Source organism: Phyllobates terribilis, unplaced genomic scaffold (assembly GCF_046119375.1).
Source record: "Phyllobates terribilis strain yellow unplaced genomic scaffold, ASM4611937v1 Scaffold_7__3_contigs__length_470593459, whole genome shotgun sequence".
In the NCBI taxonomy this organism is placed as follows: Eukaryota; Metazoa; Chordata; class Amphibia; order Anura; family Dendrobatidae; genus Phyllobates; species Phyllobates terribilis.
The window spans coordinates 361015063-361040604 of record NW_027362767.1 but is presented as its reverse complement, the minus strand read 5'-3'; the positions used below and the strand labels follow the sequence as shown (position 1 = coordinate 361040604).

General features: G+C 42.1%; 1 protein-coding gene across 1 annotated transcript in view; it reads right to left on the bottom strand.

Moving 5' to 3' along the window:
• HS6ST2 (heparan sulfate 6-O-sulfotransferase 2) overlaps positions 1-15535 on the bottom strand; it is a 469232-nt gene extending 453697 nt beyond the window's left edge. The window contains exon 1 of the mRNA XM_073641321.1: positions 14761-15535. Within this exon, the coding sequence (XP_073497422.1) occupies positions 14761-15269 (509 nt within the window). The 5' untranslated portion in view covers positions 15270-15535. The remainder of the gene's footprint in view (positions 1-14760) is intronic.
• Between the last annotated feature and the right edge of the window lie 10007 nt (positions 15536-25542).

Here is a 25542-nt window from a genome sequence, read left to right as displayed (position 1 = left end):
GGGTAATACCCACGGAGCTTCCCAGGCTACTAATATCAGCCCCCAGCTGAATATCTAGCCTTTACTAGCTCTTAAAATGGGAGACCCCCCCAAAAAAATGACGTGGGGTCCCCCCTATTTTAATAGCTAGCAAAGGCTAGGCAGACAGCTGGGGGCTGATATTAATAGCCCAGGAAGGGTGCCATGAATATTGGCCCCCTCCCAGGTTAGAAACACCAGCCGTCAGCCGCCCCAGAAATGGCGCATCCATAGGATGCGCCAATTCTGGCACTTACCCTTGCTCTTCCACGCTGCCCTGGTGCGGTCGCAGGGGGTAATAGGGTTGGGGTTCATGTCAGCGCCAGCTACCATGAAGCCCAGGTTAGTAATGATGGGCGTCTATAAGACACCCCCATTACTAACCTACAAAGTGTTAAAAAGAAAAAACACACACTACACCCAGAAAAAAATAATTTATTTGAAATAAAACACACCATTTTATTTAATTCTTAGTTTACTAAAAAAAATAGTTACCTGTCCACGTTCCTGCGCTGATCTCCCATGCACAGCTGTCACATCTGGAGATGGTGACAGCTGTGCATGGCTGCTGTAAGCTCACGCTGCCGGGAACACGTACGCTCCCGGCAGCGGGAGCCACTGACTGAGGTCACCGGAGTGTATTCAGTCAGCGCAGCTACGGAGACCTCCTTTACGGCACTGCTGTAACGTGGGAATTTCTCACGGTACAGCAGGGCCGTAAAGGAGCTGACCGGAGCAGCGCTGCCTGAACTCCGGCGAACCTGCTTATGCAATGATGGGGCTGCTTTACGGCCCCGTCATTCTAGCGGCGGCAGCGGTTCAGAGCGGTCACATTCTATGTGGCTGCTCTAAACTGGAGATCTTCGTGGGACACTCGTGGACTACTACGGAGGGGTAAGGATAAGGTTGTGGTTTATTATTTTATATTTTATTACAGGAGATCGATGGCTTCGGGGAATTAGGTGTCTAGGTGAGTATAGGTGTAGTTTTTTATTTTTTACTTTATTTTAGGTGGCGATCGGCAGGGACAGGTAATGTATAAACTAATTTATTTTAGGTAACCACTGGCCACCAACGAAATGTATTTAAAATTTATTGGGGACCAAAAACAAAAAAAAATATGGGGGCCTAAAAAACACGTATAGGGGCAAAAATAACACATGGGGCAGTTTAAACAGCAGGATCAGGCTGATGGGAACTACTGCTCCCATCAAGCTGATCCTGCTGGCACGAGTGGACGGGGGACAGACATAGGCCGATGGGAGTAGTAGTGTCACATCGGCCTATGTCTGCCTGCACGCGCACACCCGCAGACATCGCACAAACACCCGCACACACCAATCATGACGGGTCTGATGGTCTGCGAGGTGTGGCTGACCTGTGCGGCCGTGGGAAAGTTCATGTGAGTTCATGCAATGCAGTCAAGCATGAACTCACATGAACCCTCTGAGGGCACCGCAGCGACTTCAAATGAACAGCTGATCAGCATCATCTGATACCTCAGCTGTTCATTTGAAATAACCGGCGGGAAAGCGCAGCACAGAACGGGAAAGCCGGCGGTGAAGTCTTTTCACTGCCGGCTTCCCCGCCCGGGTCCTTCGCTCCCCGCTCCTTGGTGCTGTGCTCCCCGGTCCTAACTTACGATCGGGATGTGAGGTGGCGGGGGGAGCGCAGGATCGGGGTGGGAGGCTGCGGGGAAGCAGTATGGGGCTGTGTGATTGTTTAAAAGCCGGCGGCTTTTTACCGCCCGCCGGCTTTTAAACAATCAGGAGAATTCTGGGATGGCATTCTGATGACAGGCTGGATCGCAGCTGAGCGCTGCCATCCAGCTTGTCATCCTTCAGAGACACTGCAGAGCGCAGGCATTATGGGAACTTCCCATTCCGGTATTCGATATTGTTAAAATATCGGAACTCAGTATTGGAACTCCGATACCGCGAATATCGGCCGATACCCGATATTACAGTATCGGAATGCTCAACACTACTCATGACCGCTCCTCCCCCTGCCAGGGATTTTGCAGTGATGTCAAATTGTAGTTCCAATGATGACTCATGTAGGGAAAAGAGACTTCATGTTTCTACATAGAGCTTAGAAAAATGCAGCTAGTCAGTTTTTACTCACACAATGCAATCTTTAGGCATATCAACCAACGCAACTTCTTGAGGCAGAAAGTTTTCTAGCTTCCATTTATCTACAATAAGGCTAAATTCACACATGATTTTTTGAGTTGTGTTTTTAGGAGTTTTTGGAGTGGATCGGACCAAAATCCTAATTAAAACCTGCTTCAAAAATACCTGGAAAACTTTTTCTACTCATTTCTATGGCAAATCAGTTTGCATTTCATACAAGGAGTTTTTTAGGCACTTTATTTTTCCAGAAGAGGTTTTGAAAAACACCAGGTAGAAAAAAAGGTGGATGTCACTTCTGATGTAATAAGATCTCAATTAGGCACTGTCTAATGAAAAAAAAAATGATTCAGGGAAAAAAAAAGACTCTTCAAAACCGTTTTAGAAAATGCTTCAGGAAAGAAAAACTCCTTCAAAAACTTAAAAAAAAAGTGTTTTGCACTTTTAGAAATTATCATATTTGTCTGCCTCAAAATGTCTGTGTGAACAAAGCCTACAAATTCTCTCTATGCTGCTAGTAAAACCTTCCCTCCTCTATACGCTGCAGACGACCTCTTTTCATTCTTATGGATATACACAATTGCGATGCGCATGTGTACAGTATATATCATGTGCATTACATATATATTTGCACTATATAATATATATAATATTGATTCTAATGGAAATTATCATTTCATTATAAAACATAAAGGGATGGATACCATAAGCTCCTATGGCATTGTGATGCATGACATTTCGCCACGGTTGGTCACCGATGTTGGGTAACGCTGCATGCTGAGCGATTACATTTATGTCATTTTCCTATTACAGGATCATTAAGGATTTAATTTCTCAATCCATTTGAAATCTGACTTTAATATAAAAAAAGATGAATATAAAATTAGGAGCACTTCATTTTTTATTGAATCTAATTTGAACTGTTGTGTAAGAAAAAGCTCAGTGTGAACCGGGCCGATCGCTCTTCAATGTGCGGAGTGCAGCGTGCCCACACAAGCAACACATTTGTTACAATGTCATTGTTCTTCGCCGGAGCCGAATACACAGGTGATCTTTTAGGAGCCAGATGCAAGGTGTTGTGTGCGACAGAATTATAGGACTGTATCCGGTATAACAAATGTGTTCTGCTGAGGTGTTACTAATAAATACACCCAGGAATAGGATATATTACACAACCTTGCGTCTGAGAGAAGGGTAAATATTATATATAATCCTCACACTAAATACATTGGAAAAGTTGTTGCAAATAAAAAATGGTGTAAAGGTTGATGCTTTAATAATCCAAAGAGTAACTGAAAACTGATTGGTTGTCACGAGCAACAATTTTGATACATCTCGCTCATTTGAGTTACAAAACAAATACAACATATTTTTAACCCAGAGCTGTATTCAGAATTCTGCTGGTTGACTTTAGCGCCATGTTGTCAGGTTGTTGACGGATGGCTCAGTGGTTAGCATTTATGCTTTGCAGCGCTGGGGTCGAAGGAAACATAAGGAAAAATTTCAGCTCCTAAAATTACAATATCTATTTAAAAAAATGAAAATCATGAATCTACAGTGCGTTTCGAACCCACGTCAGTATTCTTTATCAAAGCTTTGATAATGAACGCCTGCGTGCGTTCGAAAAGCACTGTGGATTTATGTTTTTCATTTTTTTAAATAGATATTGGAATTTTAGGAGCTGAAATTTTTCCTTATTTTTCCTATTTGCACACATGTGGTCACACGGTTTCCCTACTCCTGCACACCTAGGACCGAGTAGGTGAGCTGGTTTCCGAATCCTTTTTTTTTTCATGTCCAAGGGTCAAATCCCACCAAGGACAACATCTGCAAGGAGTATGTATGTTGTGTGCGTTATGTGGCACAAGAGAAGACAGAAGTGGTATTACACTGCTTCTGTCTTCTCCACAAAATCCATTCCCAGCAGTCACTGCAGGACTGTTAATGCAGCATAGAAAAAAAAGACATCGCTGCAAACTTGGTATCTGAACCGACCACTGTCAAAAGGCAGTTACAGAAAACTGTACAATAACCTGGCAATGGATTTAGTATACGCTTCTGAAGTCATGACAGGGTGGCCATCCCTGGACCAGAACTGCACTTCTAACTACAGACCGGTCTCTAATCTTCCCTTCATCTCTAACTTCCTGGAATGCTTGGTCCACTCCTGTCTAATCCGCTATCTCTCAGATAATGCTCTTCTTGACCCTTTACAATCTGGTTTCCGCTCTTTACACTCCACTGAAACTGCCCTCACTAAAGTCTCTAATGATCTACAAACAGCTAAATCTAATGGTCACTGCTCCCTGCTGATTCTCCTGGATCTCTCTGCCATATTTGACACTGTGGATCACCAGCTCCTCCTCACTATGCTCCGCACTATTGGCCTCAAGGACACTGTTCTCTCCTGGTTCTCCTCCTATCTCTCTGACTGCTCCTTCATGGTATCTTTTGCCGGCTCTTCTTCCTCTAATCTTCCCCTTATTATTGGGGTTCCACAAGGATCAGTCCTAGGCCCCCTCCTCTTCTCTTTGAATACTGCCCCTATTGGAGAAACCATCAGCAGATTCGGTTTTCAGTATAATCTCTATTCTGATGACACCCAATTATACACCTCTTCACCTGACCTCACCCCCACTCGAATACAAAATACCAGTGATTGTGTCTGCTGCCTCTAATGTCATGTCCTCCCTCTATCTGAAACTGAATCTCTCCAAAACTGAACTATTTGTTTTTTCTCCCTCTACTGACCCAACTCTACCTAACATTGAAATTACCTTGGAGGGTTCAACCATAACTCCCAAGCAGCATGCTCGCTGTCTTGGAGTCATATTTGACACACAACTTTCCTTTATTCCCCATATACAATCACTCACTCGCTCATGTCACCTGCACCTTAAAAACATCTCCAGAATCCGACTTTTTCTCACCTTTGATACTGCAAAAACTCTTACTGTCACTCTTATTCACTCTCGTCTGGACTACTGCAACTCTCTTCTAATTTGTCTCCCTCTAGACAAACTGTCTCCTCTCCAATCCATTCTGAATGCAGCAGCCAGGGTTGTATTTCTATCAAGCCGCTTCACCGACGCCTCTACCCTGTGCCAGTCATTGCACTGATTACCCTTTCACTACAAAATACAATACAAACTCATCTCTCTCACCCACAAAGCTCTCCACAGTTCTGCACCGCCCTATATCTCTTCCCTCATTTCTGTCTATCGCCCCTCCCATACCCTCCGTTCTGCAACTGATCTAAGACTGACATCCTCCTTAATCCAAACCTCACACCTTCGGCTCCAAGACTTCTCTCGTGCTGCGCCAGTTTTCTGGATTGCACTGCCCCAAACGATCCGACTGATATCTAGTCCACATGTCTTCAAATGCGCTTAAAAAACACATCTGTTTAGACAAGCCGATCACCTCAACTCACCAACCTAACTCTCCCCTGTTCCCTCCTAAATGTTAATCTTAATCTGTTACTGCCTATTCATCTGTCTCCACATCCTCCATGCACCAAATACCACATGGTAACTGCTCTTAGATACTGATACTGGCTGATGACCATGTTCTACCTATTGTGTCCCCCCATTTCCATATAGATTGTAAGCTTGTGAGCAGGGTCCTCAATCCTCCTGTAACTGTTGAAATGTGATACATTATATTGTTTATATTGTCTGTATATGTCCCCGCTTAATTGTAAAGCGCTGCAGAATATGTTGACGCTATATAAATAAAAATGATTATTATTATTATGGTGGTGGTTAGAATCGGTAGATATTATGGACGGGACAGAAGGCTGTGCAACACTTTTTCCATAACTCCCATAGAGGTGAACGAGAGTTACAGAAACAACATAACTGCACTTTCGCCTGTTTCTGCAATCCTGCCACCTCTGGCCAGCGTTTATAGACAGATATTCCGATCTCCACCATGAATGGCTTAGATGGGTGCTAGTGAACGGATGTTATTCTATAGGCATAACACACTGTAAGGGGTAAGCGGACAGGGCATTGATGCTTGTAGTATTACTCCCACCCACCAAAGACATACTGATAGGCAATTTACATTGTGGGGAAAGTGATGATGTTGTCTGTAAGGTGCTGCGGAATATGATGGCGCTATATAAGCAAGTAAAATAAATAATAACCCGAGTAGTTTAAACAAGCCACTATGAGTATAGAACAAATTTGAAGAAATCTGATAGGACGTAGATCAGCAGATTGCACTGACACGAGTCTGCACGAGGAGTGAGTGACAATGGGGCTAATTCTCTGCTGTTCCACGTAGAATCCAAGAAATTAAGTAGCATCCTACATCTAATTTTGCACCACATTTTTTTTTTCTGCACTAAGGGCAAAAATCTGCACGGAAATTTTCTGATGCATGTGAATGGGGTTGCTGATACCTTCGTCAACATGTTTCAGAAGTGGATTGTGGTTGATTTCATGTCATAAAAAGTGCTGAAGGTCACAAGCCCCTGTATTCTAGTATCAGGCGACTGATTTAATTTATTCACATCCATTGATATCTTGAACCCTGCGTCAATGACTACTAAGGTGTATAAAAGTGAACCTTCGTGAGATGCTCAAAATAAACTAATGAGCACAAAACCCTAAAACCAGGGTCATGAACATTAAATATTTAACATTAAAAAAATATAAGTATAAATCAGCTAATATATGTTTTATTACTTACAAATACCATTTTACGACATCACATTGCCATTCTTGGCGTCCTTGTCATTATTCTGTTTGCAAAAGTCTTTATAAATGTGTTTAAATGTTTATATTCAATCTGGGAATAATGTGCTGTACACAGATAGGAGACCCCCGACAATGTACACATAAGACAAACGTAACTTGCTTTTTACTAAGTTGTGAAACAATTAACATTCTTAACCAGCAAAGCAGAAATACCGGGACAAGACTTGGTTTTTCTACATACGTAAGGTTGTGTTCACACTTGCATTATTGGTTGCCATCAAGGTTTTGTTATGTCTGATGGTAAGAGAAACGCATTCTGTAGTGTTACATTTACTGTGAAAAATACTGGACCCAAAAAGACACTTATAGGGCCCAAATATAAGTTAATAAGGTCTTGTAGGGATTCAACCACTATACAGTATAATGGGCCCCACATAGTCCTCCATAGAGAATAATGGGCCCCACATTGTCCTCGATACAGAATAATGGGTCCCACATAGTCCTCCATACAGTATAATGGGCACCACATGGTCCTCCATACAGAATAATGGGCCCCGCATACAGTGCATTGTGAAAGTATTTGGCCCCCTTGAACTTTTCTTCCTTTTGTCACATTTCTGGCTTCAAACATAAAGATATAAAATTCTAATTTTTTGGGGAAGAATCAACAACAAGTGGGACACAGTCGTCAAGTGGAACGAAATTTATTGGATATTTTAAACTTTTTTAACAAATTAAAAACTGAAAAGTGGGGATTGCAATATTATTCGGCCCCTTTACTTTAAGGCTGTGTGCCCACGTAGCGTTCTTCAAGCGTATATGCTGCGGAATTTCCGCAGCATATACGCTTGTGAAACGCTAGGTAATCCGCACCCCATGGTCCCCATGGGGATTCCGCAAGTTCTATGCACATGCTGCGGATTTTTCCGCAGCGTTTATACTGCGTTCAAAAATCCGCAGCATGTCCATTAATTTTGCGTTTCCGCAAGCGGAATTACCTTGTGCAATGCATTAAAAAACGCAAGGCAATTCCGCATGTGGGAAACGCGCGATAAATGCACGAAAAACGCGCAATAAACGCGTGCGGAATTCCGCATGCGTTTTTCCGGGAGAGGACTTGCAGAAATGAAGCAGAAATTCTCTGCTTCATTTCTGCAACGTGGACACATAGCCTCAGTGCAGCAAACTCACTCCAGAAGTCCAGTGAGGATCTCTGAATGATCCAGTGTTGTCCTAAATGACTGGTAATGATAAATAGAATCCACCTGTGTGTAATCAAGTCTCCGTATAAATGCACCTGCTCTGTGATAGTCTCAGGGTTCTGCTTCAAGTGCAGAGAGCATCATGAAGACCAAGGAACACACCAGGCAGGTCCGAGATACTGTTGTGGCGAAGTTTAAAGCCGGATTTGGATACAAAAAGATTTCCCAAGTTTTAAACATCTCAAGGAGCACTGTGCAAGCGATCATATTGAAATGGAAGGAGTATCAGACCACTGCAAATCTACCAAGACCCAGCCGTCCCTCTAAACTTTCATCTCAAACAAGGAGAAGACTGATCAGAGATGCAGCCAAAAGGCCCAAGATCACTCTGGATGAACTGCAGAGATCTACAGCTGAGGTGGGAGAGTCTGTCCATAGGACAACAATTAGTCGTACACTGCACAAATCTGGCCTTTATGGAAGAGTGGCAAGAAGAAAGCCATTTCTCAAAGATATCCATAAAAAGTCTCGTTTGAAGTTTGCCACAAGCCACCTGGGAGACACACCAAACATGTGGAATAAGGTGCTCTGGTCAGATGAAACCAAAATCGAAATTTTTGGCCACAATGCAAAACGATGTTTGACGTAAAAGCAACACAGCTCATCACCCTCAAAACACCATCCCCACTGTCAAACATGGTGGTGGCAGCATCATGGTTTGGGCCTGCTTTTCTTCAGCAGGGACAGGGAAGATGGTCAAAATTGATGGGAAGATGGATGGAGCCAAATACAGGACCATTCTGGAAGAAAACTTGTTGGAGTCTGCAAGAGACCTGTGACAGGGACGGAGATTTATCTTCCAACAAGACAATGATCCCAAACAAAGAAAAATCTACAATGGAATGGTTCAAAAATAAACATATCCAGGTGTTAGAATGGCCAAGTCAAAGTACAGAACTGAATCCAAATCGAGAATCTGTGGAAAGAGCTGAAAACTGCTGTTCGCAAACGCCCTCCATCCAACCACAATGAGCTCAAGCTGTTTTGCAAGGAAGAATGGGCAAGAATTTCAGCCTCTCGATGTGCAAAACTGATAAAGACATACCCCAAGAGACTTGCAGCTGTAATCGCAGCAAAAGGTGGTGCTGTTAGAACCCTCCTGTTTGTTTTTTCCATCTTGTGTTTTGCTGTCACGTGACCATCTGCCTTTATATTTCAGCTCCGCCCTTTTGGCTGTGCTGGACTTCAGTGTTTGACTGTTTCTCTAGCCAGGTGCTTCTGTGCCTTTCTCTGTCAGTTTCTTGGTCCTTCTGGGACCTCAAGTACCTTTTTGTCTGTTGGTCTTTTTGTGTTCTGCAACAACTTCTCTGTTTAGGAGGTGTCCCATTTTTTTGTTCCAGTCCTTAGTTCTTTTAGGGACCCCTCCCCTTATGCTATAGGTCTTCGTTCAGACTAGCCGAGGACTAAGGCAGGTCTGTTCGCTAGGAACAGGCAGCCCGCTACATCGTAGGGATTCAGCTTAGTTTTACTGTAGGGACAGTGTTCACTTATCTTTCCTTAGTACATGTTGCAGATCATAACAAGCGCTACAAAGTATTAACTCAAGGGGGCCGAATAATATTGCACGCCCCACTTTTCAGTTTTTAATTTGTTAAAAAAGTTTAAAATATCCAATAAATTTCGTTCCACTTCACGACTGTGTCCCACTTGTTGTTGATTCTTCCCAAAAAAATTAGAATTTTATATATTTATGCTTGAAGCCAGAAATGTGGCAAAGGTAGAAAAGTTCAAGGGGGCCAAATACTTTCACAATGCACTGTAGTCCTCCATACAGTATAATGGGCTCCACATAGTCCTCCATACAATATAATGGGCCCTACATAGTCCTCCATACAGAATAATGGGCCCCACATAGTCCTCCATACAGAATAATGGGCCCCACATAGTCCTCCATACAATATAATGGGCCCCACATAGTCCTCCATACAGAATAATGGGCCCCACATAGTCCTCAATAAAGAATAATGGGCCCCACATAGTCCTCCATACAATATAATGGGCCCCACATAGTCCTACATACAATATAATGGGCCCCACATAGTCCTCCATACAATATAATGGGCCCCACATAGTCCTCCATACAGAATAATGGGCCCCACATAGTCCTCCATACAGAATAATGGGCCACACATAGTCCTCCATACAGTATAATGGGCCCCACATAGTCCTCCATACAGAATAATGGCCCCATATAGTCCTCCATACAGAATAATGGCCCCACATAGTCCTCCATACAGTATAATGGGCCCCACATAGTCCTCCATACAGAATAATGGGCCCCACATAGTCCTACATACAGAATAATGGGCCCCACATAGTCCTCCATACAGAATAATGGGCTACACATAGTCCTCCGTACAGAATAATGGGCTACACATAGTCCTCCGTACAGAATAATGGGCCCCACATAGTCCTCCATACAGTATAATGGGCCCCCATAGTCCTCCATACAGAATAATGGGCCACACATAGTCCTCCATACAGTATAATGGGCCCCACATAGTCCTCCATACAGAATAATGGCCCCATATAGTCCTCCATACAGAATAATGGCCCCACATAGTCCTCCATACAGTATAATGGGCCCCACATAGTCCTCCATACAGAATAATGGGCCCCACATAGTCCTACATACAGAATAATGGGCCCCACATAGTCCTCCATACAGAATAATGGGCTACACATAGTCCTCCGTACAGAATAATGGGCCCCACATAGTCCTCCATACAGTATAATGGGCCCCCATAGTCCTCCATACAGAATAATGGCTTCACATAGGGGTGGTTGTTCGGGTGTGAAGGGCCAAATAAAACCACCCTGCGGGCCAGAGTTTGACATGTGTGCTGTAGACTGTAAGGTGTCCTCTCCCCTCTGTATGGTAGCTCATTGGTTAGCACTGTAGCCTTGCAGCCCTGGGGTCAAATCCCACCGAGGACAACATCTGGAAGGATTTTTTATGTTCTCCACGTGTTTGTGTGGGTTTCCTCTCGGTTCTCTGATTTCCTCCCACACTTCAAAGACATACTGATAGGGAATGTAGATTGTGAGCCCCAATGGGGACAGAGCCCATAATGTCTGTAAAGAGCTGTGGAATATATGGTGCTATATAAGTGAGTAAAATATATATTTTGTGTGTAAAGGCTCTTCACATGTACATCACCATGGAATCAGATATGCAATGAAAATAAAGAATAATAATAAAAATAAATATGAGATAGACAGACAGATGATAAAATAGATATTAGATAGATGACAGACAGATAGATAATTAATGAATGGATAATAGATAGATATGAGATAGATAGATAGATAGATAGATAGATAGATAGATAAAATACTGAAAATGTATTTATTTTAATGTATCCCCGCAAAAAAAAGAAAAATACTTTAATATAACAGCCAGTTAAACTGGTAGCAGCAGCGTGATGGATTTGTGTTCTGTTAGAGATTGCACCTTACAGACCAGTAACAGCACTTATGGGAATTGTACCTTCAGGCCCGTATATAAATGAACACATACAGGTAGATTTATGGACGGTGAGGATGGGCATCCAATATAAAAGCTTTACTGACGCAGCTGCAACAGAATTGTCTTTTCTTTGAACACACTGCACTGTTGTATTTGGTAGATGACGTATATCGGAGATATCCAAGACTTTAAAAAAAACTAATTGTTTGAGAAAATAAATTGTGATAACATGAAAAAATAACCAATACTGAACTGTTTAATCCGGTGTCACTCCTGCACAATTTACTTCTGATGTGTCTTATGTCAATGCGACCACAGTGGTCTCATGTCATACGTACAGGCATCACTACTTATGCCAGTGATCGGCTGCAGCGCTCACGTGAAAATACAACACATGATTCCTCCAGCAAAGTAAACAAAGGCGGTGGTGGCACTCACTAAAGCGATAGAGGATTGAGCAGGGTATTGTTGGTTAACATATTTCCTGTTTTTATTCATTTTTTTTACATTCTGGAAATCCCCTTTAGATATATACACGGTGGCTCAGTGGTTAACACTGCCGCCTTGCAGCGCTGGGGTCCTGGGTTCAAATCCCACCAAGGACAACATCTGCAAGAAGTTTGTATGTTCTCCTCATGTTTGTGCGGGTTTCCTCCGGTTTCCTCCTACACCCCAAAGACAATCTGATAGGGAATGCAGATTGCGAGCCCCAATGGGGACAATGATGATGTCTATAAAGTGCTTTGGAACATGATGATGCTATATAAGAAATGGTTAATATTAATAATAAATAATAATATGTATATCGTGAAAAAAATGGATCCATAAGCTACATGCCTAAAAATAGAAGTATACAGTATTTATGGGGTCAAGTAAAAACCATATGTATACAATATATATATTTAAATATTAAGTATATCTATCTCTATCTATAGATATCTCAGTATTTTATATCACACATATGATACATTTAGTATTAGCTTATATTTTCACTATTTCTCGTAGAACCTACATATAACACGGCTCTAGAGGGTAAAGAAAATTACCCATAGAAAGTATTTTCTGAGTATCTTCCGCCTCCAGCCCTGCGCTGTCAGAATTAATTACCTGAATCCAGAGGAGCTGTCATTAAAACAGCAAGTAAACCGTACAATATAATATAACGGAATACTAGATAGGAGCGGGTTAATGAAGCACATTTATATAATTTATAAAATTAGGAAACTTTTTAGTTTTGGTGCCGAAATATCTCACTTGCGTTTATGGTGGTAGAAGAGTGAGAATGACCAGAGATCCATCACAGACGGTCATTCTCATTCTGTATTCACAATCTAATGAAATTACAGAGATTAAAATCACATTTTGCAGTTAACAAACGTCTATGGAATAATATAGTATCGCAATATGGTTACTGATCCTTATGTCACTGTTTTTATTTTTAGGCTGCGGATGTTTTTTGTGCATGTGCTAAATCTACAAATGTAGCAGAATTCCACATAAGGCTTTGAAGGTCCAAGGTTTTATATTCTGAGTTCTCATAATGCCGTAGATTTATATGCAGTCCTATATTTCATATTTCAAGCCACATGACATACTCAGCTCTGCTAAATCTGCATTGTACATATAATAAGTACTCTATACCTGCAGCTCACAGACGTTGCAGGTAGCCAGGTCTGGGTATAAGGATGCTGCTGGTACATTTCTATCTCACCTGCACCTCTGCACAGACTCCTGATAGCCAACTTGTCCTTAATCTGCAAAGCACGCTCCAGCAAATTTTAATATTCAGCGCACAGACAAATACATTTATGGCGGGAGATGAAATGTTTATTATTATTGGTGTTAATTAGCTCACCTCCAGATCACAGAGAGATACACAAACCGCTTCACAGGTTACTTCATGATGTTATCAATGTGCAGTAATCCTCATCTACATGCATGGGATTTCTACACCTGTATTTTACACACTGAAGGTACCAAATTAATATTTGGAGGAGCTCTGGGTATAAAGGCTGCAGATGTTCAATACAATAAGAAAGTAGATGTGTGTGGACAGAAAAAAAAAAATCAATAAAACGGATTGAAACTTGACTTTAACCCTTGTAGGCCCTGCTGGGCAGGATGAAACAGATGCTGGAATAGTGTGTTAATATACAATATTTTCCAGGACAATGAAGAATATTGAGATTTTTATGACAAGGTAAATTAAGAATAAAAAAATACCAAAAATAAAGAGCCACAATGGTGAAATTATTTCAGTCATGCATTATGTTTTATACTGAACAGAATTATCATTTTTTTAATGCGATTTTACACAATGCCACTGCGTCCAAACGTTATGAGACACAATGTAAAAAGCATGTAGTGCATAGACAGACAGATAGAATGATAGATATATATAGATGATAGATAGACAGTACATTTATCTATGTATCTATCATCTAGATTTATCTATTATCTATATCTATTTTTCTAATACATAAATAAAAAAGTGTATATATATATATATATATATATAAATATATATATATATATATATACACACACACACATACACCTATACATACATAAATATATATGGAAGAAAGATCATTTATAATGTGCAATAGATATAGATGATAGATAGGCAGATATTAGATAGATAATAGCTAGATAATTCTTTAAACAATTTATTATGGTGCTCACATACACATATAACATTCAATTCATAAAAATAATCTGTAGGAAAAACCTTAACAATTCACAAAATCTCTCCAGATTGTCAACCCTTGTGCTCCTTTGTTTAATGTGCTGTTTACAACCAAGTTTTCCATGTGTAAATATTTGCACAATGTGTCACAAATAACTAAAAACCAGCAAGATACAAGTAGACCGCACACCTCCCCAGTGGGCACAGCACCTTGCCAGTACACAGCAGCAGTGCCCAGAAGTTGCCCAGGACAATGCACACAGGCAATGTCAGGGTTCGGGTGCCTGCACTGGAACATGTGGAGTGAGGGATTCCCCCACCAGCACTGCACATAGCAGACACCTATGGATGTGCAGCAAAGTTTCCTACAGATCTGCTCACCCAGTACATTGTATCACAGGCAGAATGAGTCTAAGGATGGATTCCTTTGTGCTCAAGGTGTTAATTCCTAATTTGCAGGCTAGGGCTCTGGACAGGAGGGACTCACCTCAAAGGTCTCATCTTGATCTCCTTCTTGTTGTCCACCACCGCCGGGACACAGTTGGTCAGTTCTGTCCAGTCTGCATGCAGCCCACAGCTCCATCCAGTAGAGAACCTTGAGAAGAGCCAGGTCTCCTTCTTGCCTGGTCTGTGACAAGTGCACTTCTTCTGCCCAGCCTTACACTCACAAGGTTGCTCCAGACGTATGTTCCTGACCAGGTGGCGACCAAAGGTGGTGCCCCCAGTCTTCTGGATGTGCAGGAACACAATGAGATCGTCCCCATTGATGTTGAAGTCCACCTTCCTCAGCAGGTCGTCCACGGTGAAATTAAATTTGGGCACAAATTTGGCAGGGCTGTCATCTTCTGCCCAGTAGGGGTCCACCAGTGAAGAGCTGAAGGCTTGTAGCCGGAGCTGCTGGCACTCGGTGCCTGGGCAAACATACTGCAAGACGATCACAGCGAACAGAAAGACTATGACCAGGGCCAGGAGCAGCTTGTTGGACTTGTCATCCATGTTCTTGGTGCCGGTGAAGATCCAAGATCATTACGACAAAAGCTTTGTTACATGGGAGGCTGTGAAGATGTAAGAGGGGTCTGCTCCATGGATCCTCACACAGACTCAAGCCCTTTATCCTTTCTTCCCAGCAATCCAAGCGTTCAGTCCTCTGTGCAATAACACACAAGACTGGAGAGAGGCAGCCAAGTGCACACCCTCAGCCTCACACCTCTCCATGCACTGCCTTCTGCTCAGTCCTCCTCTACAGGAGAGCCCTGCCCCCAGCATCCAGACAGCCCCCTCATCAGCGTGGCCCCAGCCCCCTGTCTGCTCAGCCTGAGAGCTGGAGGGGGCAAGCTGGACTGCAGAACAGCTCCTAGGGGCTCTGGGCATAGTTTCCAATCTCCAGCCAGGGATAGACGGATAGATAGATCATAAATATAGATAGATAGATAGATAGATAGATAGATAGATAAATTCAAATAGGAAGCAGCAACACCTTTGCAAATAGTAACAGTTCAAATTACTTTTTATTCTCATAGTTTCCAATATGCAAAAACAGACAATATACGCTGGATAGAACGATAGGATGGATAGATGAATTCACAGTAGATAGATATATGAGCTAGATGAATGGACAGATGGATAGAAAGATAGGGGATAGATAAAGATCAATGGATTCAACTAGGAAGCAGCAATACATTTGCAAATAGTAGCAGGAACAAATTACTTTTCATTCTCATACTTTCCACTATGCAGATACATAAATCATAGATACTGTAGATAGCTATACAGACAGATAGATCATAGATAGACAAACAGATTAGATGAACAGATGGATGCATAGATAGAAATGGAGAGATAGATACATGATAGATATAGATAGATAGATGAAAGATAGAAAGCAGCAGCATCTTTGCAAATAGGAAATGCTCAAATTATTTTTTATTCTCATAGTTTCTAATATGAAAAAACAGGAACTGTATACTGTAAAAAGAAAGATAGGATGGATGGATAAATAGCTGAATTTATAGATGGATAGACAGATAGATAGAAATCTGATAGCTATAGAGAGATATTCCAATAGGAAGCAGCAACACATCTGCAAATAGTAACAGCTCAATTTACTTTCTATACTCATAGTTTCCAATATACAGATACAGTTAGGTCCATATATATTTGGACAGAGACAACATTTTTCTAATTTTGGTTCTAGACATTACCACAATGAATTTTAAACAAAACAATTCAGATACAGTTGAAGTTCAGACTTTCAGCTTTCATTTGAGGGTATCCACATTAAAATTGGATGAAGGGTTTAGGAGTTTCACCTCTTTAACATGTGCCACCCTGTTCTTAAAGGGACCAAAAGTAATTGGACAATTGACTCCAAGGCTATTTCATGGACAGGTGTGGGCAATCCCTTCGTTATGTCATTCTCAATTAAGCAGATAAAAGGCCTGGAGTTGATTTGAGGTGTGGTGCTTGCATTTGGAAGGTTTTGCTGTGAAGTAAACATGCGGTCAAAGGAGCTCTCCATGCAGGTGAAACAAGCAATCCTTAGGGTATGTGCACACGATGCAGAAATGCTCAGGATTTTTTCCTGAGCGTTTCTGCATCTCCCTGGCAGGAAAAAACGCATGCGGATTGTACATGCGGATTGTACATGCGGATTGTACATGTGTTTTCCTGCCAGGGACATGCGGATGTGAAGCGTTCTTCACTTTCATTTCCGCATGCGGGTTGACAAGCGCTTTCCAGGCGATTTTAGCATCACTTGGGAAGTGCTTGTCAACTTCACACTATATAAATCCATGCAACCGGCATGGATTTATATAGTGTGTGAATGTCAAAAAATAAAAAAATAAATATATACTTACCCTCCGATGGCCCCCGGTGTCCTGCTTCCCTCCGTCCCGGCTGCCGGCAGTGGTACACTGAAGACCTGTCGACGTCAGCGTCACGTGACTCGTCACATGACTCTGACGTCAGCGTAGGTCCTGCATTCAACGGCGAAGTGCCCAGGAAGCCAGGAGGACGCAGCGCGGGACGCCAGAAGGTAAGTATTATATATATTTTTTCTTTTTTTCTTTTTTTTTTTAATGGTACCTGGGTCTGAATGAGAGTCCTCTCATCCAGACCCGGGTACCATCCGCACATTAGAACGCATGGAATGCGCATCTACATATACAGTGATGCGGATTCCATGCGTTCTCATGCAAGTCAATGGCGGCGAAAAAGCAGCGTTTCCGCAAAATTAATGGACATGCTGCGGACTTTTGATCGTAGCGTTTACGCTGCGGAAAAATCTGCATCATGGGCACAGCACATGCGGATTTCCATTGGGGAACATTGCTGCCCTTCTACCATGCGTTTTTAATGCTTTTCCGCGGCGTTTCCACGGCTGCAAAAACGCAGCGGAAACGCATTAAAAACGCATCGTGTGCACACAGCCTTAAGCTGCAAAAACAGAAAAAAAACATCCGAGAAATTGCTACAATATTAGGAAAATCTACAGTTTGGTACATCCTGAGAAAGAAAGAAAGCACTGGTGAACTCATCAATGCAAAAAGACCTGGGTTCCCACGGAAGACAACAGTGGTGGATGATCGCAGAATCATCTCCATGGTGAAGAGAAACCCCTTCACAACAGCCAACCAAGTAAACAACACTCTCCAGGAGGTAGACGTATCAATATCCAAATCTACCATAAAGAGAAGACTGCATGAAAGTAAATACAGAGGGTTCACTGCACGGTGCAAGCCACTCATAAGCATCAAGAATAAAAAGTCTAGACTGAACTTTGCTAAAAAAAACATCTAAAAAAGCCAGCACAGTTCTGGAAGAACATTCTTTGGACAGATGAAACCAAGATCAACCTCTACCAGAATGATGGAAAGAGAAAAGTATGGCGAAGGCGTGGTACAGCTCATGATCCAAAGCATACCACATCATCTGTAAAACACGGCGGAGGCAGAGTGATGGCTTGGGCATGCATGGCTGCCAGTGACACTGGGTCACTAGTGTTTATTGATGATGTGACACAGGACAGAAGCAGCCGAATGAATTCTGATGTATTCAGAGCCATACTGTGTGCTCAGATCCAGCCACATGCAGCCAAACTGATTGGTTGTCGTTTCATACTACAGATGGACAATGACCCAAAACATAAAGCCAAAGCAACCCAGGAGTTTATTAAAGCAAAGAAATGGAATATTCTTGAATGGCCAAGTCAGTCACCTGATCTCAACCCAATTGAGCATGCATTTCACTTGTTAAAGACTAAACTTCAGACAGAAAGGCCCACAAACAAACAGCAACTGAAAACCACCACAGTGAAGGCCTGGCAGAGCATCAAAAAGGAGGAAACACAGCGTCTGGTGATGTCCATGAGTTCAAGACTTCAGGCAGTCATTGCCAACAAAGGGTTTTCAACCAAGTACTAGAAATGAATATTTTATTTACAATTATTTAATCTGTCCAATTACTTTTGGTCCCTTTAAAAACAGGGTTGCACATGTTAAGGAGCTGAAACTCCTAAACCCTTCGTCCAATTTTAATGTGGATACCCTCAAATGAAAGCTGAAAGTCTGAACTTCAACTGCATCTGGATTGTTTTGTTTAAAATTAATTGTGGTAATGTCTAGAACCAAAATTAGAAAAATGTTGTCTCTGTCCAAATATATATGGACCTAACTGTACGTAAACCATAGATACTGTAGATGGATATATAATAGATAAGTAGATAGATAGATAGACAGATAGATATATACATACAGATATTCAAGTTGGAAGCAGGAACACTGGCAAATAATAACAGCTAAAGGTGCCAGCCAGTTGATCTTGATCCAGGGTGTGAATACATAGAAGGAATTTCAGCCCTCCAGGAATACAAGAGTAAATAGGCGAATAAACCCAATAGATATAATTGTAATGTTATGTTAATTTATTTACGACTTCAGAATATTTTGCAGTTTACTTACAAGATAATGACATCATATCTCTCATATAATACATAGCATACCATTATCACTTGACATCTGTTTGCATTAGAAGCTTTTCTTGGCGTTAAACATTACTGTACTTTACCCTCTATGTAATTTCCACTGCTTTTAAGCCACAATTTCAGAAAGGAATTGTCAAAATAATTATAAAAGGGTCAGATATTGGCCAATATCTAGATAAATCCAAATCCCTAAATGCATCCAATTGCCTACTATCCATCTACCTAGCTAAATAGCTGGAGAATATACACAGATTTTATGGTAAAATTCTAACACAATTTAGGACCTGCCTGTTGTGTTGGGGACACAGAATACAAATAAAGCCGCATCAGCAGCCAGTCTCTGAGCCCACGCTGATGTAGTGGTGGACATATTTGTAATCATATCGAGCCTTGCATTACTCTTGGACTATGGTGACATGACATGGAACCGTATTAAAGAAATTAGTTTTCATTCTCACATTGCAGGAGACATAGTATTTTTTTTTCGACGTAGCTATAGTATTTACAAACATCCTCAGTTCGAGACTGCCCACTTTTTTAAAGAATAAAAAATGCAGCCCAAGATGGGTGGAAGGTACTGTTTAATGACCATGCCAAGGGGCCATATCTCAGAAATGAAGAGGTACAAAAATAAAAGAAAAACAACACCAAATTCAGGAGAACTGTGACATTTACACAAGGTAAAAAAGTACATATTTATGGCAAGTGACAGATCCTGTGGGCAGTGTCATAGCGTGGCATGGCAGCTCCCCAGTCAAGGCAAGTATTTTGCACCCTCTAGATTATCAAAATAAATATAAATCTATTGTAAACAAAGATTTACCAAATAATAATAGATTTATAATGCCATGAGAGATATATAGCGATATTGGAGAACCAGGGTGAGACCTGTTGCCTTGTATTTCCTGTCCTGCTCTCATGTCTTTATGAATTTTTAAATGGTTGAATAAAGATGGATTTTTATGAATAATTTCTACCAGAAGCTGGAACTTCTGTTTTTTTCCACGATTTTTCCGCTTGTCAGAGCACTGTTCCCTGCATACTGGACTACACATGTTACGGTGAGCTGGCTTTCCTCCATTCTGCCAGTCATGTACTTATCTGGTTACTAATGTATCCCCTTCATAGGGGAAAGTAGATTGTAATTAAAATTGATTTATTAATGACTGAATTTTCTTTAAAGAGAATGTATCAGAAAATGACTTGTTGTTTAAGAAGAAGCACTCCCATCAAAATGTTTATCCTTTTAATATACAGTATTGCAATCATCATATTATACAGCACTGTGTACTTACAATTGCTCATTTTGCCTTTCTACCCAGTTAATTCTTCTCTTTTCCATTAGGTCTATGACATCAAGTGATTAAAAACTGACTAGCTGAATCCTTCTAAGCTCTATGTAGAAACAGGAGGTCAGTTTTCCTTGTATGAGTCATCAGTAACTGCAAAAGTCAATGGCAAGAGAGAGAGGGGCGAGGCAGCTGGGTCAGGGGTTGAAGAAGGGAATGATTTTTGCTGGGAAGAGAGATTTCCTGTTTCTACACAGAGCAGAGAAAAGAGAAGAATTTGCTGGGTAGAAAGGCAAAATGAGCAATTGTAAGTACACAGCGCTATATAATATGATGACTGCAATATATTAAGAGGATAAAAACTTTGATGGGCGTGCTTCTTTAAATCAGGTTTTGTGCTTGAAAGTTTCTGACCCTTCAGAATTTCCCATATGTTGGCGTAAATTTGACCTAAAACGTTATCAGATTTCCACAGTAGTCCTAAAAGTAGATAAAGAGAACCAAATCAAACAAATGAGTCAAAATATTAGAATTTATGATTGTAAACGTTAGAAAAATGTCCAATATCACATGTCTGTGAGTAACAAAAGAAAGTGAACCTTTGCTTTCAGTATCTAGTGTGACTTACTTGTGCAGAAATAACTGCGTCTAAACATTTCCGATAAATGTTGATAAGTTCTGCATCAGCTTGAAGGAATTTTAGCCTATTCCTCCCTACAAAACAGCTTCAACTGTGTTATGTCAGTGGATTTCTTATATCAAATTCTCGCTTCAGGTCCTCCCACAACATTTCTATAGAATTAAATGCAAGACTTTGACTTCGTCAGTCCAAAACTTTAACTTTACTCTTTAACCATTCTTTTCTAGAACAACTTGTGTGCTTTGGGTCATTGTCTTGCTGCATGACCCATGTTCTCTTGAGATTCAGCTCAAGGAAAAATGTCCTTTAAAATTTGCTGATATTATTCGGAATTCATTGTTATATTAATAATGACAAACCATTCGAGCCCAGATGTAGCAAAACAGACCCAAACCATAGTTATACAACTACCACGATTCACAGATGGTATAAGGTTTTCATGCTATAATGCAATGTTTTCCTTTTCAAAACAAATTTCTCATTTAAACTAAAAAGCTCCATTTTTGTCTTATCCTTCCACAAAACATTGCTCCAATTTAGCAAACTGCAGATTGGTCATCAATGTTCTTTTTGGAGAGCAGTGTCTTTCTTCTTGCAATCCTGCTATGCACACCATTGTTGTTCAGTGTCTTCTTGATGGTGGACTCATGAACATTACCATTAGCTAATGAGAGAAAGGCCTTTATTTGCTTAGAGGTTTTCTTGGGTTCCTTTGGAACATCACAGACTATTATACACCTTAAATTTCCTCCATTTGTAGACAATCTGTCTGACTGTGGATTGGTGAAATTCAAACTATTTAGCGATGGTTTTATAACCTTTTCCAGCCTGATGAGCATCAATAACTCTTCTTCTGAAGTTCTCAGATATCTCCTTTGTGGAAGTGTATCCTGCACAAACAAACGTGTTATGAAGATCAGACTTTGATAGATCTCTGTTCTTTAAATAACACAGGTTGCCTACGCACACCTGATTGTCATCCCATTGATTGAAAACACCAGACTTTAATTTTCCCTTCAAATTTTCTTCTAATCCTAAAGGTTCATATGCTTTTGCCATGTGATCATGTGAAGTGATAAAAAAATTATAAAGTCTAATATTTTTCATGCAGCAGAGCTGGAACAGCGATGACTGATGTAGCAGAGCTGGAATATCAGTAGCAGTGGTGACTGATGTAGCAGAGCTGGAGCAACAATACGTGTGCTAGCAGTAGCGTTGAGCGAGCACTAAAATGCTCGGGTGCTCGAAGCTCAGGCCGAGCTCACCGTGATACTCGGGAGCTCGACCCGAGCAACGAGCCCAATGTTAGAGCATTTTTGCGGCGGCACCCCCGGCAGACTGTAGAAAGCCTAAAAAGTGCCCAAAACGATAGTGACAGTGCTGAAAAGACATGGGGACAGCATGGGCATCGCCCCAGGAAGCATTTCTGACCCCCAGGTCACTGCTGTCAACAGCGTGGGTCAGAGGTATTAAGCCACTTTAACGGGCTCACAATAAAATGTTCAAAAACAAAACTGAAACTGCTTTCCTGTGAAATATGTTAAGGAACTTCCTTTCCAGGGTAAAGACTTGTGTATAAGGTAAAATAAATAACCAAAACCAAAAATACTCCTCCACACATTGGACTATGTTCACAAGTAGCATTTTTTATGCGTTTTTGCACTTTTGTATTGCTTTCAACCGTGACAAATGCATTCACTGGGAAATGTCATTTTAACATTTTACAATCTTATCTGGCCATGTGCTGTGTGACACATGCATACAGTGCTGAAAAGACATGGGAACAGCATGGGGAAGAACCCTGGAAGCATCTCTGATACCCAGGTCACTGCCTAAAAGTGTGCCAATCAGAAGTGATCCTTTCCGCATCAGAAGATGCAGACTTGCAACTATCCCCGTGCAAGTCCTTGTCCCAGGGCAGTGTTCAATTGTACCTCCCCCATTCCTTGCAATGCAAGCGCAAGTATGCAGCCTGCCACCCACCCACCCCCAGGCTGCAAAACCATACTGCTTGCTTGCACTTGAAATGGGGCCTTTTAGCTTGGAGGAGGCCGAAGCTGGCCACTACCTCATGGCTGCTTCGGCAGCGAGGTATCCATACTCAGTCCCCAGCTGTCCGGTGGCCGGGTGTCCACGCTCAGTCCCCAGCCGCCAGGGGGCGGCCGGGTGTCCATACTCGGTCCCCAGCCGCTCCGCGGCCGGGTGTCCACACACGGTCCCCAGCCGCCTGGGGGCAGCCGGGTGTCCATAAACGGTCTCCAGCCGCCCCTATTTCTCCTTGGAAGTTGCCCCCCACTTTTCTTAGCCAGGCCTGCTTTAGGGCAGCATTGGACGAGCCCACAAGAGAACCAGACTCCTCCGTTGGGCCCTGGCTTCTCCATCAGGGGAGTTGAGAGTGCCAAGGTGGGGAGCATGATGATGATGATAGAAGTTATCGTCTGCTTTGTTTTCTTGGAATGCAAGCGCATGTATGTAGTAGCGGCTAGGCCTGAGGTGGTCAGCGTTTTGGCGCATATCCTACCTCCTCCGAGGATTGCTGGATGTTTTCCTGCTACTATCCCAGTTCTATGACTCCCATTAAAACAAAGCTTCAGGTGATGAATGATGGATGAGGTGGTGGCTAAGGAGAAAGAGCAGGAGGAACAGGGACCATTCACATCAATATCAGGCCAGTCAACCACACGTCTTGTTTCTGTACCAAAAGGATTAGTTCGGTTACACAGTTATAGGGCATGCAGTGAGTGCAATGCCTACCAAAAATTTCGAGGCACTCCAATGCCCCTTAGAAGTGACATGGAGGTCAGAGGTCCTTAACTAAACCGTTTTTTCCATTTATAGCAACTGGGTCTCCTGTGCACTGTTGGCCTAAGCAGTGAATGGAAGGCTTTCCAAAAATTATGAGGAACTGCAATGCCCCTTGAAACAGACGTGGATTACAGCATACTAAAAACCTTCTACCCATTATTGGGGAGTGGGTCTCCCTTAGTGTTCGCCTATGCATTGAAAAGCAAAAGCTGACTAAAATTAGGAGGAAATGCAATGCCCGTTGGAAGAATGGTGGAGGTCGCAGTGGAATAAAAAGACAATATCAATGCCCCTCGGAAAAGTGGTGGAGGTTGCAGTAGCTTAGCTAGACCATTTTAATGCCCCTTGGAAGAATGGTGGAGGTCGCAGTGGAATAAAAAGACAATATCAATGCCCCTTGAAAAAGTGGTGGAGGTCGCAGTAGCTTAGCAAGACGGTTTTATTGCCCCTTGGAAAAGTGGTGTAGGTCGCAGTAGCTTAACAAGACGGTTTTAATGTCCCTTGGAAAAGTGGTGGAGGTCGCAGTAGCTTAACAATACGGATTTAATACCCCTTGGAAGAGACGTGGAGGTCGCAGTAGCTTAAGAAGACGGTTTTAATGCCCCTTGGAGGTGACGTGGAGGTCGCAGTGGAATAAAAAGACAATATCAGTGCCCCTTGGAAAAGTGGTGGAGGTCCCAGTAGCTTAACAAGATGGTTTTAATGCCCCTTGGAAGAGACATGGAGGTCGCAGTAGCTTAACAAGACGGTTTTAATGCCCCTTGGAAGAGACGTGGAGGTCGCAGTAGCTTAACAAGATGGTTTTAATGCCCCTTGGAGGTGATGTGGAGATCGCAGTGGAATAAAAAGACAATATCAATGCCCCTGGGAAAAGTGGTGGAGGTCACAGTAGCTTAACAAGACGGTTTTAATGCCCCTTGGAAGAATGGTGGAGGTTGCAGTGGAATAAAAAGACAATATCAATGCCACTTGAAAAAGTAGTGGAGGTCGCAGTAGCTTAACAAGAAGGTTTTAATGCCCCTTGGAAAAGTGGTTGAGGTCGCAGTAGCTTAACAAGACGGTTTTAATGCCCATTGTAAGAGACGTGGGGGTCGCAGTAGCTTAACAAGATGGTTTTAATGCCCCTTGGAAGAGACGTGGGGGTCACAGTGGAATAAAAAGACAATATCACTGCCCCTCGGAAAAGTGATGGAGGTCACAGTAGCTTAACAAGACGGTTTTAATGCCCCTTGGAAGAATGGTGGAGGTCACAGTGGAATAAAAAGACAATATCATTGCCCCTTGGAAAAGTGGTGGAGGTCGCAGTAGCTTAACAAGACAGTTTTATTGCCCCTTGGAAGAGACGTGGAGGTCGCAGTAGCTTACCAAGATGGCTTTAATGCCCCTTGGAAGAATGGTGGAGGTTGCAGTGGAATAAAAAGACAATATCAATGCCCCTTGGAAAAGTGGTGGAGGTCGCAGTAGCTTAACAAGACGGTTTTAATGCCCCTTGGAAGAGACGTGGAGGTCACAGTAGCTTAACAAGACGGTTTTAATGCCCCTTGGAAGAGA